Genomic DNA, 20,541 nt, shown 5'->3' with positions numbered 1-20,541 from the left:
AGCCTTTTGGATTGAAAATGACTTTTTATTATGTGGATTCAAACCACAGCAAACCACGCTTCCTCTGCTGCCTTTGCCACAGACCTGCCAGTCGGGAGAGCCAAGCATTAAAACTGTATTTGTAATGGTGGAAGGTGCAGGAGCTCCCCCCGGGAGAAAATTGGTGTGCATTAAACCCGCATTAAACTTGCATTAGACCCGCAGTGCCGAGCAGTGCATTTCTCCAGAGAATTTCTGCATTTCTCCAGAGAATTTCTCCAGAGAATGCATTTCTGCATTTCTCCAGAGCTGATAGCCAAGGCAATGACAGAGCCCATGGCCTCAGCTTCCCTGGGGCGGTTTGGCTGAAATGCTGCCATGTTGGAGGGTCAACCGAAGGAAGAGGCTTTGACAGAGGTGCCTACATCGACTGCCCATCAGGACTTCAGTAGATGGCACTGGCACACCAGCTGTCACTTCCTGGGCGCGGGAAGGGACGATAGTGTCACAGATTGCCTATACTTTTCTTCAAATAAACTACCCTTTTTTCCCCCTCTAGATGACACTTGATTACATCTATTTGATTTTTCAGAGTAATAATCCAACAATTTAAAATGTATATAATAGTATAGCTGACCACAGAAATTTGTTGACACATTTTCTATTAGGTGGTATGGCACAGGACTAAACATAACATTTTTCCATTATAAATCCCTGGTAAAGCAAAATGTCCATCACTTCTGATTATTTTTTTTAAACATATATGCATATTTAAAATAGTTATGTAGTTCTGTTTTCAGCTGTGAAGCATTCTGATTTCTGTTACATTGATTCTTTTGTTGCTGTTTTGTTGTTCTGTAGACACAGAACTTTATGGGGTGGTTATGAGAGGGGATATCTCCACTCCAAATTTTGAAAGTAATGGCCTTAAAAAATCCTGTTTGATCTCTCTATACATCTCTCTATACATATTAACACTGCCTTAATCAGACTTTACACTTGCCAAATTTGTAATCTATCAAATAATTGTAACCCTCAGAGCAACAACAATCCCTTAGGGCAAAGGATTGTTAGCTAGTCCTGACTCATATTCTTGTCAGATTTCTCCTGTAGCTATAGTATTTATTTTATTTTCTGCTAAATTGTATGAGAACCCTGGCACATCACCCAGAAATTCTGTCCAGCATCTGGATTGTATAGTCAACCACAGGAAATCTCATGGAGGGGCAAGAGATTTTTGTTCTGTCGTGTAGTTCTGCTGGGATCACCATCATTTTGGTAGTGGGATTTAGACTAATTGCCTGTGACTTGATCTCTGACATGTGGGGCATTTTGTCTAAAAATCTGTCAACCATGCTGATTTTTCTTGGTAATCAAAAGATTGCTCATTTCATTCTGCTAACCAGTGATTTGGCTGTGAATTTGGAACAATTTTCCTAACAAAGAACTGCGTGGACTTTCGTGACTAAAAAAAAAAAAAAAAAAAAAAAAAAAAAAAAACCACCAATTTAAATTACCTCTTTGTTTTCCCATATATGAAAAAAAAAATGGACGCAGCCACATTCTGAGTATCAGCTAGAAGGATGCTGCATCTAAAACTGTCACCACCAGAGATGTCATCTATATGCTGGGTGGCAGATCCACCAGCTTTTCTAGGAAACCTCTGAAATCTGGGTCAACAATCTGCAAATCACAAATCATTACATTTCTCCAACATCATCCTTACTTGCAAAGCTATAGTTACTAGGATAAGGCTTTCCAGTACAAGGCTGACAAGCAGCAAAAATTATTATTCCTGATGCTTTCCTCCTTCACCTCTTCTTTTTTTTTCTTTTATCTTGTTTTGAGATTAAGCCTGAACTTTAAGAAATACGTAAAAGTCGGAGACTTTGAATACGATATCTGCGATGCAGAATAGTCAGATGTTTTCTACATCATAGAGCAAGAACCGTGATGTCAAATCACATAAAGAAGAGAACAAGAGCTCATAAACTTGTGCCTTTGGTTACTTAAATTAAATTGGTGTACTGCAAAATACCGCCTCACCACAGATTTTGCTTAGTTCTTAGTTGATAACATAAGTACAAAATTTAAAACGCCTGAAGATTGGGTTTTCATTTTAGCAAGTATTGTTGTTGCTTTAGGCCTAAAAAAGATCAAAGGAAGAACTTATAAACTAGTAAATGAAACCCCTTCTCAATTCTGTAGGTCTTTGCTGTCGCACCCTTCAGGAATACCCGCTCCGAGCTTCCATCAGCCACGAGCGCTGCTCCCGGCCGGCTCCCAGCGGGAGCGCGCCGCAGAGTGCTCCCTCATCCCCGAGCCCGCAGCTCCCATCGGTGCTCCGAGGCCGAGAGATCACGAGCTGCCCCTCGGAACACAAAACCAGCTTTCAGGGGAAAGCCGCAGGCTCCGGCTTTTCCCACGGTGGCAATCACGAGTGCCTGCCCGCCCTCGCTGCCCGGCGGCCGGGGGAGGAGGGAGCGGGACGCGCAGGCAGCCCCTGGCACTGCTGACGTGCTGCCGGGGCCGGGCTGGGCTCGAGGGAACGCGGGCTGCCACAGAGACCGGCAGGGCTGCGGCTCCGGCAGCCAGCGCCGCTCCTGCCGCAGCCTCCTGCCTCCGTGCCGCCTCCCTGCCTCCTCCCCGTCTCCCTCCGTGCCTCGTCCGTGCCGCCTCCCTGCCTCCCTCCCTGCCTCCTCCGTGCCTCCTCCCTGCCTCCTCCGTGCCGCCTCTGCCGCCGCCGGCCCAGCCGCGGTGTCTCCTTCGCTCCCGCGGCACTCGGCGAGGCGCCGGGAGGGGATGGCGGGGGTCGCTGCCCGGCTGCTCGGGGCACTGTGCCTCGCCGCCTGCCTGCCCCCGGCGCTCGGGAGGAACGCCGGAGCGCAGTGGACCCTGGAGAAGGTGGGTCGCGTTTGCCTTTCCCAGGCGCCTCTTGCCTCTCTCTTGGTACGGGAGGCAGCGCATTCCCGGCGGGCAGGGATCAGCGGCTGGGGCCGGGACGGCCCCATCCATCCTGCCCGAGCCTCCAGCGTGAATTCGGGCTGGGGTCCCCCTTGGCGCCATCCCGCAGGTGAGGGTGGCTGGCATGGCTTCTCTCTTAAGCTCGAGCATGGTGGCTGCAGAGAGCAGATCTTATTCACACGTTTGGCTTTGTCATCTCGCACCGCCTGGGACTGGGCAGCAAGAGCCATAAGCTTTGTCAGGGGCAGTTACTGAATTTAACGGGAAACCCAAACGGGGCAAGACGGATCAAAATCTGAAATTGTATTCCTTACAACATTCTACTGTGCTCCAACTTTCATTGTGATTATGGTGAGTCAGAGGACAGTGACTTAATTTGAGAAGACAAATAGCTCTTTCAGCAGAGATGTATTTAGGAAAAACAAGTAGACATGGTGCTAACAGCCGGTACAAAATAGTTTTGAAAAGGTATAATGCTCTAATATATTGTGGACTCATATTGTGTCTAATTTACAGTGGTGTGTGAACTAGTGAAAAAAGGAATCTTGAGATAAGATTTAATTAAACAGTGGTAAGCTTTAAACCACAGATTTCTCAATGTAGAGGCTCTTAGTGTTTCATTATAAAACATTAACATAGTTTTCTTCATAAATAATTAAACCACGTGAAACGTAGGAGAGCATAAAACTGCAAACCACATTCAACTAAACACTTGAGGAATTTCCAAACAGAAAATATAGTTCTAGGGCCCTTCCCCTAATGTTTGTGGAAGAGCTGAAGTCAAAGTTCAGCAAGAAGCAACTGAATTCCACAAATCCAGTGCACCATTCTCATCACCAATAGATCAGAGTCCAGGACAAGCTGGTAAAATTAAGCTTCCCTCACACCCTTCCATGCTTCCCCTTAGTAATTCCCTTTCTCCTTGATTTTATTCACCACCACCCCCCACCCCCCCATTCAAGGAAATGTTGGCTTGTTTCTTTGTTTCTTAATGAGATACTGTTTCATTCTGTTCTATGAATTGTATCTTACACTACATACATATAGATGTGTGTATAGGTCACTATATAATATCTATAGCTCATGTATAGACTATATCTGTAACATAATATGTATCTGTAATTATGCACAATACAAATATATGTACATATATAGTATATACACGTGGGGCTAAATCTTTAGTCACACTGGTCAATGAACAATCACGTATCCCCAGTGCTCCTTTTTTCAGCCCCCTTGAGCCCAAGCACTTCTCCCACTCTTTAGTTGGTTCCATTCTGACCAGTCAATCTCCTTGCCAGTGCTGTCAGTAGTGCCAGCCAGCCACAGAACCATGGCACCTCAGCTCCTGCACACACTAAGCAAGAACAACTTCCTATTTCTCATCAAATTCTTGTCCTTCAACAACTTTTGTTCTTTCTCCCTGGTGGGACATGTAAGCCAGAAATTCAAAGTCCTACAGGTAAGCCTGGGCTACTTGTAGAACTCGAAGTTTTGCAGTTTTATACAGCTTAGTACAACAGCCTTAGTGACAGCCCTGTCATGAACATACTGTTCTGCCTCCCTGTTGTGGCAAAATAGGGATTGACCAATGCTGTAAAGAATGAGTCACTTACAAATCTTATTTTGCTTCTCTTTTATTTCATAACCACTTTTGTAACTCCTCTCACTTCCCAAATTTGAAGATATCTCCATTATTAGAAGTGGAAATTGATTCCTCTATTCTGAAGTATTTTCATGCATTTGTACTTTAATAATGTTTCTTTGCAAAGTGATTAGATGACCCCAATTACTAGGCATGCTCTTCACTTTCTTAACTGCAGACAGATTTTCTGAACTTCCTTAATTAAACTGTCCTCTTACACTCTTCTGAAGTACATAGCTTTAGCTTTTCACTCTCCCCTTACAGCCTGCTCCTCCTAAACAGAACAGCTCCCTGACATTTTCTCTTCTCTGTGCCTCTTCTACACTGGTCTAAGTTCCACCTTATTAAACTTCTTGTATTTCAAAAAACTGTTTTACAACTTCCATAGTATAATGTCCAAACTTTCAAAAGTGTCTATCAGATGAAATAATATAGTTTTTCTTTTTTCTTTAACCTATGTCTAAATTTTCTAGCAGTAGAAATGTTAACTGCCCGTCCTAGATTTTGGTGTGCTTACAGTCTTAAAATTCAGCTTTAAACACTGTACTGAAATAGGCACAATGAGATTTAGTGTCTTTGTGTCACCCCTCTGCTAAATTTCAACAGTAAACCTAAGGAGAACTAGAGGAAAGGTTCACATGGAGATAAACAGCTATGAAACAAGAGAAGGGTAGAATTAAATGTTTGCAGTGAAGTCTAGAAAATACTTGTGCTCATACTTGCTTGTAAACACAAACGAAGTAGAAAAGAGTCAAATAGTGAGGCAACCCCCGTTTTTAAACAATATTCATCACCTAGGGTAATAAGATAACTGATAATAAGATACCTGACTTTTGAGGTCAGTTCACATCCTGGCCATGTAATGGGTTTTAGGTGTTATTTCAGACACATGTGAAATGACACACACAAGTAGAAAAGGAGAGGAAATTATTTTTCGTTAACACATACAGTGATAGGGTTAGACCACAGATATTTATAAAAATGTCTATTTGATGCAGGAGTAGCTCAAAAGCAAGTCAGCTATTAAAAAGCTTGAAGAAAGAAAAATAATAAAATAAAAAATACCATTGTCCTACAGTATAAACTATGATGCACTCATGTTCCAATTTCTCTTATTTTGCTCATCTCAGAAAGGATGACATAGACAAGGTACACTGAAGGACAGCAAGTCTGATCAGTCATGTAAGGCAGTTCTGATCAAAGAAGAAATAAACAAAGCAGTATTTTTCATTAGGAGAAAAACAGGAGAGAGGGAAGACCCTGCGATATAAATAAGGAATGGATATGATAGTGTCTGAAATAGGAATCTATAAAAACAGTAGTGGGACAGGAAGTTTCTGAGGAGACAATTGCTAGAGATTGGATAGGTTCAAACCTGGTGTATAAATGGGCATTTGAGATGCCCTTGGGAATCCCACCTGGCATTCAGCTCCCATTCCAGAGAACTATGGAGTTCTTCTGCATCTAAATGTGCATTTGCCAGCTACATAAGGATGTCTCAAGCATTCCGGGTCACCTGATACAGCCCCAAAGGCCTGTGCCTGGGCAACAGAAAGGAAGTCACTTGGGAGACAGGGAGGCAGGTCACATACTAGTGGCTGTCACAGGAGACCAGCTGTCGGATCTGAGGTTAACCCATGTGTCACCAAGCTGAGGAATGCCCCAGCTAGCCCCACATTCTGCACATTCCATGCAGTCACACTCATTCTGCCACTGTGGCTAGAGACCACAATGACACAGCTTGCTCCCTGTGGGAGTGAGTTACCTTAGGCATTTCTTTGCAGTACACAGCATAAAGGTAAATATTATTACTACTGGAAACAAAGCTTCTGGTGTTTGTCTCAATAGAAACCTCAGTTGAAGGTGGTGTGGTTGCAGATGTGACATGTATAATTAAGATATTAGGAAACAGAGAACCCATTCATAGGTTCAGGTTTTACAGCTAGCTGGTAGGTAAAACTTTCTCTCATACTTTTAATACTAGCATATTTTGCATGGAAATGAAAGATAGAGAAGCCAATCATTTCTGAGTGAAAAGGGTTTTTAAATTACTTTTTGTTGGGAATAAATCAAAGTAGCACAATATGCCATTTTTCTTGTAATTCTGAAGAAAACTATGATTTAAAAGGTTTGGTAAGAGTTATAGTGCTCTTTCTTCTCTCTACCTTCTACAGTATTCTCACCAACCAAGAATTTTAGGTCCTGATGCTATTCAAAAAGTTGTGGCTAACACAGATGTTTCTGAAATGTGGGAGAATGATTTGCGCCCTATCCTGATAGAAAGATACCCAGGATCACAAGGAAGTTACATTGTGCAACAGGTAAGACAACACTTCCTGACAACCTCTAAGGACATCTTTACTATAATAATAATAATGTTAATAATAATGTTAATAATAATGTTAATAATAATGTTAATAATAATGTTTATTATTATTATTATTATTATTATTATGTTGTTGTTGTTGTTGTTGTTGTTGTTGTTGTTGTTGTTGTTGTTGTTGTTGTTGTTGTTGTTGTTGTTGTTGTTATTACTATTACTATTATTGTTGCTACTTCCATTCTGGTAACACCTTTGGTGACCCTCAACAAAGAGACAGTCCCAGTGAAGTGACAGTCACATTCCTTTCATTCAGCAGATGAACTCTATCATTGTTCAAGTGTAGACCGCATAGTGCTTATATAAGCTGACATTATTTCCCAGGGCTGCATAGCATGAAAAAGAAGTGTTGGGGTTTTTTTTGAATTGTGTTTTAAATTAAAAAGTTTGTTACCCAAAGTACCACACAATGGTTGTCCTTTCCCCCATGTGAGCAGGTTTTTGGTCACTAGTTCAAACCCAAGACCATGCATGCGATGAAATAAATTACACCCCCATCACTTCTTCTGGAGAAACCCTGTCCTGTGCTGTTAGAGTGCCCTGGAGTGTTGCTTCAGATGGGTGTATCAACACAGAAAGGGATCAGAGGGGCCAAAAGGGGCAGGCAGATGAAATGGTCAATATTGTAAATGCAGGCGAACCTAATGGGAAGAAATGATGATGTCTGACTCAATTCAGAAGGTTGAATTATTTCTTTATTATAACTATGCTAAAATACATTAATATACTATATAAAAGGAGGATACTAAAACTACATACTACCTTCTCTGACTCCATCTCTAACTCTCACAACTCGTGACTCTCTCGCTGGAGTCCAGCCACAGGTGGGTTGGATTGGCCATCAGGCTCAAACAATCCTCACCAGAATCCAATCAAGCACTCACTCCAGGTAAACAATTCTCCAAACACATTCCACATAGGAAAAGCAAGGAGCAGAAATAGAAATTGTTTTCTCTTTCATTTCTCTCTTTGCACCTCTATAAAAAATCCTGAGAGGGAGAGAAATGTGCTTGCCACAGGTCAGCACAACAAAGTGCAGCCCTGTTCCACAAATCACACCAGCTCTGCCGGCCCAAGCAGAGCAGTGTCCTGCTGCTGGACTAACAAAGCCAGGCTGCAGCTGGCCCCAAGGCAGAAAGAGTCCAGCACGTTGTCTTTGAGCCACAAGAAGTTACCACACAACCGGGTTGCTGCTCTGTCAGCACCTCTGCTCTGCACTCACAGAATGGGAATCTTCAGGACAGTGTCCATGCTGGCTCTGGATCCCATCAGCCAAGCAGGAGACAGACAATGGTACAGCTGAGTTTATTAAAGACATTCACATCATCTCACTAGCCTTCATCTACCCTTCAGGCACTGACTCAGAGCTCTAAGACAGCCCCAACTACAAGAAATTTATTTGCAATTGGTAGATTCGAAAAATGCAGCCTTTTTATGCACTGTGTGCATGCGTGTGTGTGCACATGTCTGTAGATTTAGTTTTGTGGTTTCTTTAGCGGTACTCTGGAAGGCAGCCAAGTCAAAGAGGGAAAAGGAAGAAAAACAAAAAAACAGCTGAGCCTAGGCTAGAAAACCACAGATCATGTACAAAATAGGATCATCCTGTTACAAGGTAGCAGCATATATTAAATTAGACCCTGCACCGAATGAAAAAAGTAAGAATCCTCTTTTGTCAAAACACAATAATGAAGTTTGAAATGGATTATACTTCTTGAAACACAAAATCATTAGACTCTTTTAAGGGAAAAAGGCTACTGGGAAATCCATCCAGGCTTATACAATCTCCTCAATCCTTAACAGACATCCTTCACTCCGCCTGCTGATAGACCATACCATATTGTAAAATCTTTCACAGGGTGACCACGAACAAAATGGAAATTTGTTCTAGCACCAAAATCTATGGCAATATGGTTGTTTTTTATCATTCCTACTGACTTCCCTAAGAGAAGAACAAGTCTTCAAAGTCTATTTTCCACTCAGAGGCTTTTCCTAATGTTTACTTAAAGAGAGAGGAATCTGCCTTGAAGAAGCTCTCTAGGGACCCATAAAAATAAGTTGCTCAACAAAGAAACCGAGATGTCCCTCTAATATAAGTTAGCCAGAACTCTGGTTGAAGTACAGCTGGGGTTGTTAGAGGTATTATCTTCAGGCAGGAAGATAGCTAAAATTAATTATTTGCCTTATAGATTGTCTCAATCCTTATCTTTACATAAGCTACACTTACAGAATTTCACTTTTAAAATGCTGTTCTGAAATGTTTAATTCTTTCTTCAATTAAAAGAATCTACCTATCTGTTATGGCCTTGTAAACAATTTATGTCACTTGAAAGTCAGATTTCTCACAGAAGCTTAAAAGCCCAACCACCTCACACCAAGCAACCCAAACAGCTTTTTTTTTTTCTTTCCTTTATACTGCTGTGGAATCTCTGTGTGGCAATTGTCTAAACAGCCACAACAAGATCTGTGCAGCCAATTCTGAAGTTCAATTTAAGGACACACCTGAGTTAAGCTTTGAAGATATTAACATTAAATCTGCTCTAGTTACACCTGAAAAAGACACTGGCCTGAAAACTTCAGAGATCAAGGTCTTCATGTGTCATAATAACTGGCAATAATTAAAAACACCCTCATACTCCAAAGAGAAAGGTCAGAAGGAAGAAATAAAAAGAAAATGAGGTAAAGGTTCAGGTAGCAAAGTTATACAGTGATATTACATTTTTTACATTTAAAACACCATGAACTTACAGAACTAAGCTGAGGAGCCACTATTAATTAGCTACTAACAATTTGCCTGCAACACCTTTCTGAAGCAAAAAATATTAATCTGATTGTTTTTTATAATTGCAGCATATCAAGCACCGTCTTCAAACATTAAAGGCAGGTTGGGAAATTGAAGAAGATACATTTCAGAGATACACACCATATGGCTATAAAACATTTTCTAATATTATTGGCACTCTTGAGCCCTCTGCAAAACGCCATCTCGTACTTGCTTGCCACTATGACTCAAAATTCTTTGGACAACAATGGCAGGGCAGAGTGTTTGTGGGAGCAACTGATTCAGCTGTGCCTTGTGCTATGATGTTGGAGCTGGCACGGGCCCTGGATAACGAGCTTCAGTTAATCAAGGTAGTTTTTTTTGTTTCATTTTCATTTGCCTTTCCAACAGCAACAGGCCTCAGGGCATTTCCACATTCTTTTCCATAGTCTGCATGCTGGGTTCTCTGATCGCTGTGTAATAAATCTCCCATTGACTCCAAGAACAAACAGAGATCAGTATCATTTATCACATTAAAATTTCTTATAAAAAGGGCGTATAAATAAAGTTATCTATATAAACATATACCATACAAAAATAACAAATGTATGAATAACAGATGTTTCATAGACTTGGAAAGATATAATGCTACTTTCTGTATAAAAGGCACAGAGCCTGATTCAGAAGTTCCTATCATATCCAGTAACATCAAGGGTCATTTAAAAGTTTTGTTGCATTCTGAATCCTGCAGAAATCTCTCAGTAGTATTCTGCTTTGAGACACAGATGAACTAATTGTGCAGAAGAGTCACACTCAGGTGTCCCCATCCCACAAGGATTTCTTCTTTTTTTTGCAAATTTAAATAGTTTATTTATGAAAGAAGTATAATGTCATCAGTCTGTGCTACCTATGCTATGAAAATCTGCTTCAAAGGGGCCTGCAATTGCTAGGCACAAAAATCAGTTGAGCCTACCAACTCTTAAAGCTTGTAGGAGTACAAATTTGTAGGATTACGGATTCACGAGTGCCATCTAGTGGTTCGGTATTCACTATTTACAGAAAAATAATTCTGGTACGTTTACAGAGCTGTTACAGGAAAAGGTCTCTCAAATGTGAGAGACACTCTACAAAGTGTCAGGAGTACGCTCAGTTCAGGTATTAGGATTACTTGTAGACAGTACCAGAAACTGATTTGGTGCCTTCAGATTTGTGAATATTTACGAATGAGAAGATTAAGAATATGCTAGTATTTTTAATCACAAAACACTCCTGTAATACATAGGCTTTCATTCAAAAGATTCATTTATAATAAATTTTCCTGGTGATTATTTATGAAACAACCTGCACTGACTTTAAAGTCTGGCATTTTTCACTATGAATGCACTATTTTTCAATGAAAATTGTTTTTTATTATCTAAGATGACAAGATTTGACAAAAAGACAACTAATTACTTCACACGGGCCACCACTTTTACAGTCTGTTAACAAAATATACTTTGGGATCTATCTGCTTAATACATTAGTTATGATGTTTTTGCTCTGCTTATGGTAGCACAACAGACTTTGCTATGTTTTCAGCCAAATCTATTTATACTTTGACTTGAAGCTGTGATTTTTATCTTGATGCTTCTCCAGTTATAACTTACTTCTCCAGAGTAAGTTAAAAAATAATGGGCAGACATCTCTCTATATTATTAAAATGTGTTAAGCACTAATAGTAATAATAATGCAAGTACTACTTTCTAAAACTCAAATAGCACTGATATTCCTCCAGAATGTAATGCAAAATGAGTGCTGCCCACAGAGCTCTGTCATGTGCAAAGGACAAAGAGCAGCAAACCATTGCCATTAGAGAAATCGATGTACCACTGTGAGCACAATCAATACCATCTTGCCTGCATGACCAACATTTTATAGAAGCTTCTGTTTATATTGCATCAGCTCCAGCTATTTGGGAGTTGTAGCCCATGCAGGACATGACTGCTGCCAGTGAGCCCACCTTTTTAACCACATCATGCAATTTTAGTTTAAGTAGTGTTAATTCACAGAGGGCTTAAAATATTTATAGCAACTGTCAAGACTACAGTTCCCAAAACTATTCATTTAGTGGAACCAGACTGGGATTCGCTGTGCTGTGGATTATTAGGAAATTATGACAGCTCAAACGACGCTTCAGATAGTAGACTCCCTCTACATTAGGAAGAAATTTCATACTAGTATCTTTTTTGTGTCATTAAATACATTTATCATATATGTTCTAAGTTGTTAGTGCTGATATATTTTGGTTGATGAAAGACATATCTGACGTACCCCATTCTCTTTGCTTTGGTTTAGCACAAAATTGCCTCAGTGATTGCAAATTCCCCTGAATGAAAAGAAGGGGCTTAAAGAACCATCAACTTGTCAAATACATAATTCACCTCCACTGATGCACAGCTGTAGCAATTACATTAATCCTTGTGATGCAATCAAATAATAGTATTAGCACTCCCATCAGGTGTTGTTACTGACACATCTCATTATTTGAGATAATGTTGCTGCCACCTGGTTTTGCAGGTCTCAACGCTCAGGTCATGTCCTCCAAAGTCCGAAATTTTATCCAGAACCAAAATTATATGAGACTGGAGAATGTGTCACTGTGTTAGATAAATAACAATTACCTTGACTGATCACTACCACTGTTATACCATAATAACAGACAAAGGAAGGTTTGCATAGGGAACCTTGAAAATACACCCTTATTTGTGTTACTTAACATGCCTACAGTATTTGCCCTTTATTTAATGTTAGTTAGTTTTACTTTTAAATTCCTCCAACAGGCCAGCTCAACATCAAGACCAGACCTTTCCCTTCAGCTCATTTTTTTTGATGGTGAAGAAGCCTTTGTTCGGTGGTCCCCTTCCGATTCCCTCTATGGATCTCAACACTTAGCTCAAAAAATGGTATCGACTCCACACCCACCTGGTTCAACAACCACAAACCAGCTGCAGGGCATAGTAAGTGGCTTTCCACTTTTTAAGGACTTTCCTCCTTAATGTATAGTAAATGGCATTTTAAAAAATATTTAATTAGTAGGTAACTGGCCAAATTCCCAAGAAACCACGACCCAAGGAAGAAGCAGGCTTCTGGAAACATTATGAATATGACAGAGAATTGGCAAGAGCTTTTCAGGTGATTAGACCTGCTGCATGCAAGTACAAGGAAGAGTCACAGAAGTATCAAAATACACAATTTATTAGAATATAAACTAGGATACCCACCTTCTTCAGGAAAAGAAAATTCAAAGTGATAAGGAAAGAACACAAACAGCATTGGCTTATGAACAAATCTCCCCTAACTCAGTACTAAGCTACAGCAAGCTCTGTTTTCCTTTGATTCCTACTAACATTCTGTTTGTCTGTTCCCTTCTACTTTCCTTGTTTACTGCTGAGGCACTTACCTTCTGTCACTGCTTCTTGTGACTCATAAAATGTCTTTCCCTTGACAGCCTTTGTTGTTCTCAGGGGAAAAACCAATTTCCTCTTCTTTCTCCCCACCTACTGTCGTTTTTTCTTTTAAAGAGATATAACACACAAACTGCAGGCTAAGCTATGCAGACTGCTTCAGCTCGAGGAACAGAGGAATAGCCTAGCTTTGCCCTCCTTGGGAAGACAGCAAAATGTATCAGATTGGAATCAGGTTCTGCCAGTTAATTCTTCTCAGGCACCATGGTTAAAGGCAGATCTTTGGCCAGGGCTAGCAAAGACCTGCTCATGACCTATACAGGAAACCAAGAGCTCCATTGCTGCTGATGTTATAGGAAAACGTTTTGTACTAAAGATTCTTTCTTGTCTAGGACCTGTTTGTACTACTGGATTTAATTGGTGCACCAAACCCAGTCTTTCCCAATTACTTTCAAAACACTCTTCGATGGTTTCAGAGGCTTCAAGCAATTGGTAAGCAGAAGGATATGGGTTTTGAATGAATTTCAAAACCTAGTGAGTGTTTTAGAATGTTTTAAGCCCTGTAAATAAGATTTTTAGATTAATTTTCTGGTTTACAGTAATAATCTTCGATAATGTAAATGTGAAATCTTAAACCTATATGAAGATTTTGATATTTAGTTAATAAAACAACAGAGGAAGACTATCAGACATTTGGAAGCAACAAAACAGATTATATTACTAATTGTCATTCTGTGACACTTGGCAACTGGTTCACTTTTGTGTTTTTGTTCTCACTTCTGTAGAATTATGGTAATAGCACCAATCCTGAGGTCTTCCAATTATTAAACAAATGCAAGAGACAGTCACCACTGCCTTCTTCTCTGATGGAAAAAGTTTCCTTGTGAGAGGAAAAATAATTAAAACGTGCTAACATGCCTCATTGTCTAAAGATTATTATAATCACTTTCATTGTGCATTACAGAGCGAAAGCTACACAACATGAATCTGCTGAAGAATCACCCTGTTGAAAGTCAGTATTTCCACAGTACTTTACATCGAGGCTTGGTTGAAGATGATCAGATTCCATTTTTGTTAAGAGGTGCCAGAAATTCTTACATTTTGAATTACATATTCAGTAAGAAATGCATCATTTAATAAATGAGCAAGTGCATTTACTCCTGTTTTTCAAGATGATTTGCCCCAACTTGAGGTTTCTGAATCCAACTTTAGAGCTTTAATGTAACACCTAATGAAAAAAATTGATTCCTCAGTGGTATGCAGCTGAAAAATCAGAGAGAAAAAGTAAAACAGGAAATAGGCTGAGAAAAAAAATGCTCCTCCCCAAAAGCAATCGGGAAGCAAAAGACTGCTTTAATTCCTCTTTTACCTACAAGCTGCTTTATGTGTGTGTGTATATATACACACACATATATATATGCAGTGATACAGTTCCTTTATCTGAGGGCAACACTGTCTCTATTTTACAGAGTAAAAATAAGACTCCTTATTTTACCATTTATGTAGAGAACTAAAAAAATGCTTCAAAAATATTTAGTCTTAACACTTTCACAAAAACATGGTAATCAGTTTTCATTTTTAGGAGCTGCAGTGCTTTCTCTGTCTTTCTACAGCTCCTAAACATGCAATGCAAAAAATCTCAAAAAAACCCCCAAAACCCCCATTAACTAGTAGCTACAGATTAAAAAAAAAAAAAAAAAACAAAGCGGGAAAAGTTCTCAAATGAAATTAAGGTGGCAGCTTTGCACAACACACTCTCTAATAATGGGATGCAGTCAAAACAAGCATCAAAACAAGAGAAGGTAAAAGGAAGCTGCAGGGACACACCCTATAAAGCAAGCTTATTGACTAGTTTCCTGACTCTGTTGCTAAATGGTGAAGTATTCGTTGGCTTAAAAGAACTTCTAAAATACTTCTTCTCCAAATTTCACTTTCCTTTTTATAGGGGTTCCAGTCCTGCATCTGATTCCATCCCCTTTTCCTGCAGTATGGCATACCATGAAGGACACAGAAGAAAACCTTGACAAAGCCACTATTGACAATCTCAACAAAATCCTGCAAGTGTTTGTACTGGAATATCTCAACCTTTGACAGACAAACATCAACCAGTTGTACTCCATTCACACTACTGTTTGCCCACCTTCACATTTGCTATTTAATTGCATTGGAGGGTACCACAGTGAAGAAAAATGTGATAGCTCTTGCTAGACTGATTATTGATTGAGCTGTTCATGGCCCATTGATCAGCAGCCAAATAAGATACCATTAAAAAAGACCTAGTTCAGCCTAGAAAGAATTTGATCTTTCCATATTTTGTCTCTGAATAAAAAAAAACTCCAGAATCCTTCCAGATTGTTATCATTGTTTTTTGTCATGTATGATTCCAGGAGGGAATGCCTCATGACATAATTATATGGTACTGTTTTTACAAGGTGTGACCAACTTTTGCAGTGTTCAGCTATGGAAATTTATGCCATATTATCAAAAGAGGCAAAAATCATACCATAGCAGACTTCCACTTTGGGCTGAATTAAACCACCTCATGCTGAAATGAGTTGCTAGAACTCCCAACATGCAGAATTTTTAATCCTCTCTGGTCCCCCTCCTCCTTCCCCTACAAAGGAGGATTTTTCTGCAAGGGTTTTTCTCTGCAGACAGCTGACCACCAGAAAACAGAACAGTAATCCAAATTGAGTTTTGCCCTGTCATTTGTTGGATACATGTTGATGGATAATCGTTGGTGGTGAGGGGTGATGCTAACAGGAAGCATGTGGGGGTTTTCCCTGTGCTCTGACTGCAACACAGGAGACATAAACAAAAGATCAGGTGGTGTGTGGGAGCAATGACCCAGTACACAACATTCAGTCACATGAGAATCATTTGCAATTTGACCCAAAAAACCTCCCAACCACTGCCCACCTGCTGTTTTTTAATACAGACTACAACAAAAATAATCATACCAGGAAAGTATTCACTTTAGAAACTATAGTTTATCTAAATACAATTTTAAAGGCAAAGTCCTATCAAAAATAAAATGTTATTAAAAGCAAGACAACAGTTTAGGCACCAAAAATATAGCAATTTAAAAATCCTGTGCTTTTACATTCCTTAGTGGAATAATTCAATTGATTTAGTGTAACACTGGCAGAAAGAAAGCCTGGAATGAGATCAATGAAAGACAGAACAATATTCAAAAGCTACTGACAGAATTATGGTTTCCACTGATGTAAAAAGGATGAGAGCATTTTAAGGAAAAAAAAGATCAAGCTGATAGGAGATGAACTGAGAGAAAAAAAAATCAGTATTTTAGTGCTCCAAACTTATTCCCTGCAAAGTTCTACCCTGAGCAAAAAGATTCAAAAAGAAGGCAAGCAATGGAGTGTTAGGGATGTCAGATTTTGCCTGTATTTTACTATTTTCCTAAAGCAAATATTTTGGAGCCTAAGACAATATTGACATCCATATTATGATGTTGTTGCAGAAATACATATTTACAGCTATGAAAATTTGTAAAATTTTACTTTTACAGGACAGCCTGAAAATGAAATTTAATCTGATTTCAAATTTAATTCTGATAGGGTAGCTCAAGATGAACCAAAAGCCTTTTGTGTTTTCCTATCACTTTAACATTGGTGAGAAATGTTTGTCTTACCTGCAACTTCTGAAATAGAATACTATGAAAATTAAAAAAATAAACAGATGTCTTTATTTCCAGGTATTACTATACATCTGTGTAAATATATCAAAGCTTCTTGAACTCTTTGAATCATATTCTCTTCTACTTCAGCCTGTGAGAAAATAGTCTAGAAAATTACATTAAATCTTCTGAAGTTTGAATACTTTGAGCAGTATAAGGCTCAAAGTATTCACCACCTTCATACCCTCCTAAGTGGCAAAGAAAGGTAACAGAATGGCTAAATATAGAAATATTAAACATGAATTTGGGTGGCTGATTTTTTTTGATGAACTCTTGTGGTATTTCATATTTTGTAGGACCTCTGAAAAATGCAGTATATGTTTACAGTGTGGACTGCTACTCTGCCTCTTTGAGAATTTGAAAGTTAACTTAAAACATGCTTCATTGTGAAATGTTGGATCAGAAGGTTGTTATAACTGGGAAAAGCCTGTTTTTTAAAAATCTCTATGAAGACTTAGTTGAAATCATAATTTAACCATGTAGTACACCAAATCATGCCAATTTTGTCACTAAATTTTTACTGCCTCAGCATGCAGCTCTTGAGTTGTTTATTCAGTCCAAGGAAAAGAGATACATGTTGCTGTAATACGATTCACTATTTCTTAAAATGTGAAGAAAACATGAAAAGGCTTGCTTTTTTTTTCCTTCCCTCTCTGGGTTTTGTGGTTTGGGGTTTTTCTTTGGTACAGGAAAAAAGGGGCATCTCCTAACTGGATGCTAGCCCTGGAAAATTTTACTTAAAGAGGGTAGGGTCATCATCTTAAGAATTTATATGATCCATCATCCATTTAAAAAATATTTGCTGGAAAGAAAACTTACATCAACCCAGTAACCATGTGAATCCAAGAATCCAAGCTCTCAAAAGCACAAGAAGTAGTCAGTAAGGCAGACATGGCACAAGGTGGTTTTCATTGCTACTAAGGCAGGTGAGAACAAGCAGGTAGGACAAAGTCAAAGCTATTTCATAAAATGCCCAGAAAACAAAAAATACAAAGTGAAGAGATCAGGAGTGGTATCTCTTCTACTCCCAGTTTCAACACTGAATATGACTAAATATCCAGATCCATTTGGTCTGGACAAGCACAGGACAGATAATCACTTCAGAATTCAGAGAGAGGCTTTGTGTTGAAAAACCAATGGCTGGATAGTTTCTCCTTCCCTGTTGGATGGTGGCAGCAAGGGTTAGAAATCAATAAAGGACTTTGGTGAATCTAATCAGCAGAATTGCTGCACAGGTTCTCTCCTTGAAAAGGATTTGTCACATCTCAGTCAAGGGGAAGGGGATAAAAATCAGTTTACTGGCCACAAAAGACTGTCACTGGCTTTGTGTGCCAAAGGTGGCTGTGGTAACCACGGGGCTTAAGGGAATGCAGAATAGAGTGAACTCAAGAGCCATCACTCAACATGTAAAGCTGAAAAAAGCCCCATATTATGGGGCTTTTTTATTTATTCAAGACAAATAACTATTTGTCTTGTAGTAGGAGCTCTGGCTCCTTCTGTATCAGGACAAGGCAGTTTCTCACAAGAATCTGAAGCCAAATAATGGTACATGCCCCTCAAACTCTAAAGCTGGATGCATTTACCTGCAAGTGATGTGATCCTGTGTGATCACAGCTGGAACAACTTAAGGGGGTTACAATGCCAAATCCTCTGGCAGATGGAAATGACAGCAAGTACCAGTCCTCTCTTCTCTCTAGCTGAGACAGCATTCCTAGCATTAGGAATGGAGATTATATAAATTATCAGTTCGTATTCACTATGTATCAAATAAACATTTAGATCATGACCACCTAACAGCAAAACACAGTTAGAAAAGGCAAAATGTACAAAAAAACCACTCTCTACAGAATTATTCCAAGGACCCAGTCTACACTGGTAGTAGACCCAGCAAAATAGTTCTGAAGTTTGACATACCTGCTTATTGAGACTGAAGTATCCCCCGAGAGCACCACTTAAACAATATATATAGAAAGGTAACTATAAAATCTTGTACACAAATTACCACTTTTTCCTTGTCATTTACAAATGACATTGATTTTATTTTCCTCATATAAAAGGAGACATTTTAATCTGTGCTGATTTACCAAATGTTCTAATATAGTCATAACAATAAAGCAGCTAAAAAGCTGTATATTATCTAAAAGAATCTGCACATATGATATATACTGTATACAATCACTCAAAAAAGGATTTTTGTTAAAGTGATTACATTGCACTCAGAATCCCTGGATTCTCATCCTCCCTTCTCATTTTAAATCAGAGATTAGCCTAAGTTTTTAATAAAATGGAGATTTAATTTTCTACTGAAAACAAATAAGCATGCATTCAATATAATACAATGTACTGAAAATATCAGAAAAGGGGCATGTGATTATGAGACTGGAGTAAGGAACAATTCTTAACCAGGCCACACAAAAGTAGTGTAATGTAAACATTCTGCTGGCTCTATGGTGTTGCAGATGCTGTAGAAAGTGCAGTCTAGTTCAGCATCCAAGAGGTACAGAGAATCTGTTCAAGTGTTCTGTACTTCAGTGAATTTCCATGCAGCAATGGCACATGTAATAGACTCACAGAAAGACAGGATAATGGACCACTGAGTTAATACTAACCTCACAGAAACAGAGGCAACTGTTGTAATTTCACTGCAATCTTTAAATGGAAGTTTGCCAGGTCATTACATTTTCTAACAGAGCAATTAAATTTTCACTCTCGCTACAAATGAAGTACAGAACTAGATTCTCTACTTGTAGCTTACATGGACAGCATCCCAGTGGCAGTCTGGCACTGCCCTCAGCCTGAAACATCCCCAAAAGATATATCTTCATTATGCAGAATGCCACCTTGCTTCTGCAAGAATAAGTCCCTTCTCCAAGCACTGGCTCAAGAAACACAGGTCATGGAGGGGGAGGAAAAACAGAAAAAAAGAGGAATGCAATATTTTTACATAGAAAAATAAATCCTCAGCCAGTGAAGAGGCCACAGATCTTTAAAATTCAAATGAAGGCTGTTTTTTCCACTCAGATCTATGTAAGAAAGATTTCTTCATCAAAGCAATTATCTTCAGGTAACATAGTATCTTTGGAATCCCTGAGATACTACAGCTCCATGTAACCACCTCATGGAAGTGGAGGGACTGAATTAGCACACAGATGAACAAGGTGGAAGCCAATATATAGCACCCTGAGTTTCAAGTGGAACAACAGGAATGGGCAACCCATTGCTAGACAGCCAAGACATGCGAAGAATGTGCAGAGAAGTAATTGTAAAGTAGATACTGCACAGGGGAACAGAAAAAAAACTGAAGTATTTCTAAAAGGCCTCTCCCTGTTGTCAGAGCAGAGAAAGAAAAGACAGCAATGAGAGGGAAGAGCTCTCCAAGAAAGGCCCTGGAGAAATGTGGATACCTCAATGTACAGTAGGACAGCAATGCAAAAGCAGAGACAAGCTGGTCTCATTCCAAGTGTGCCCCAAAGTTAAGCACTCCAGCAGTGACTATGAACTCTCAGCGATCACTGATCTGTACTCTGGATATAAACCAGGAATATAAATAAATTATTTTTCCCCCTGGAACTATAAAAAAAATACAAAAAGGAAAATACAAAGTCACAATCAAATCACATAATTCACCCCATAGTCAAAAATGAAATACTGGCTTCAGAAACAATAGTCATCTGT

The 20,541-nt window shown here is 39.3% G+C and overlaps 1 protein-coding gene across 1 annotated transcript; it reads left to right on the top strand.

The window, feature by feature from the left end:
- Nucleotides 1-2,445: 2,445 nt before the first annotated feature.
- Nucleotides 2,446-15,516, top strand: QPCT (glutaminyl-peptide cyclotransferase). The gene is made up of 7 exons (XM_012572446.5): nt 2,446-2,883; nt 6,763-6,909; nt 9,816-10,097; nt 12,546-12,722; nt 13,562-13,661; nt 14,134-14,250; nt 15,115-15,516. The coding sequence occupies exons 1-7, from the start codon at nt 2,782-2,784 to the stop codon at nt 15,258-15,260; spliced, it is 1,071 nt and encodes a 356-aa protein (XP_012427900.4). The 5' UTR covers nt 2,446-2,781; the 3' UTR covers nt 15,261-15,516.
- The last annotated feature ends 5,025 nt before the right edge of the window (nt 15,517-20,541 follow it).

Source organism: Taeniopygia guttata, chromosome 3, assembly GCF_048771995.1.
Source record: "Taeniopygia guttata chromosome 3, bTaeGut7.mat, whole genome shotgun sequence".
NCBI lineage: Eukaryota > Metazoa > Chordata > Aves > Passeriformes > Estrildidae > Taeniopygia > Taeniopygia guttata.
This window is presented reverse-complemented; position numbering and strand designations above follow the sequence as displayed.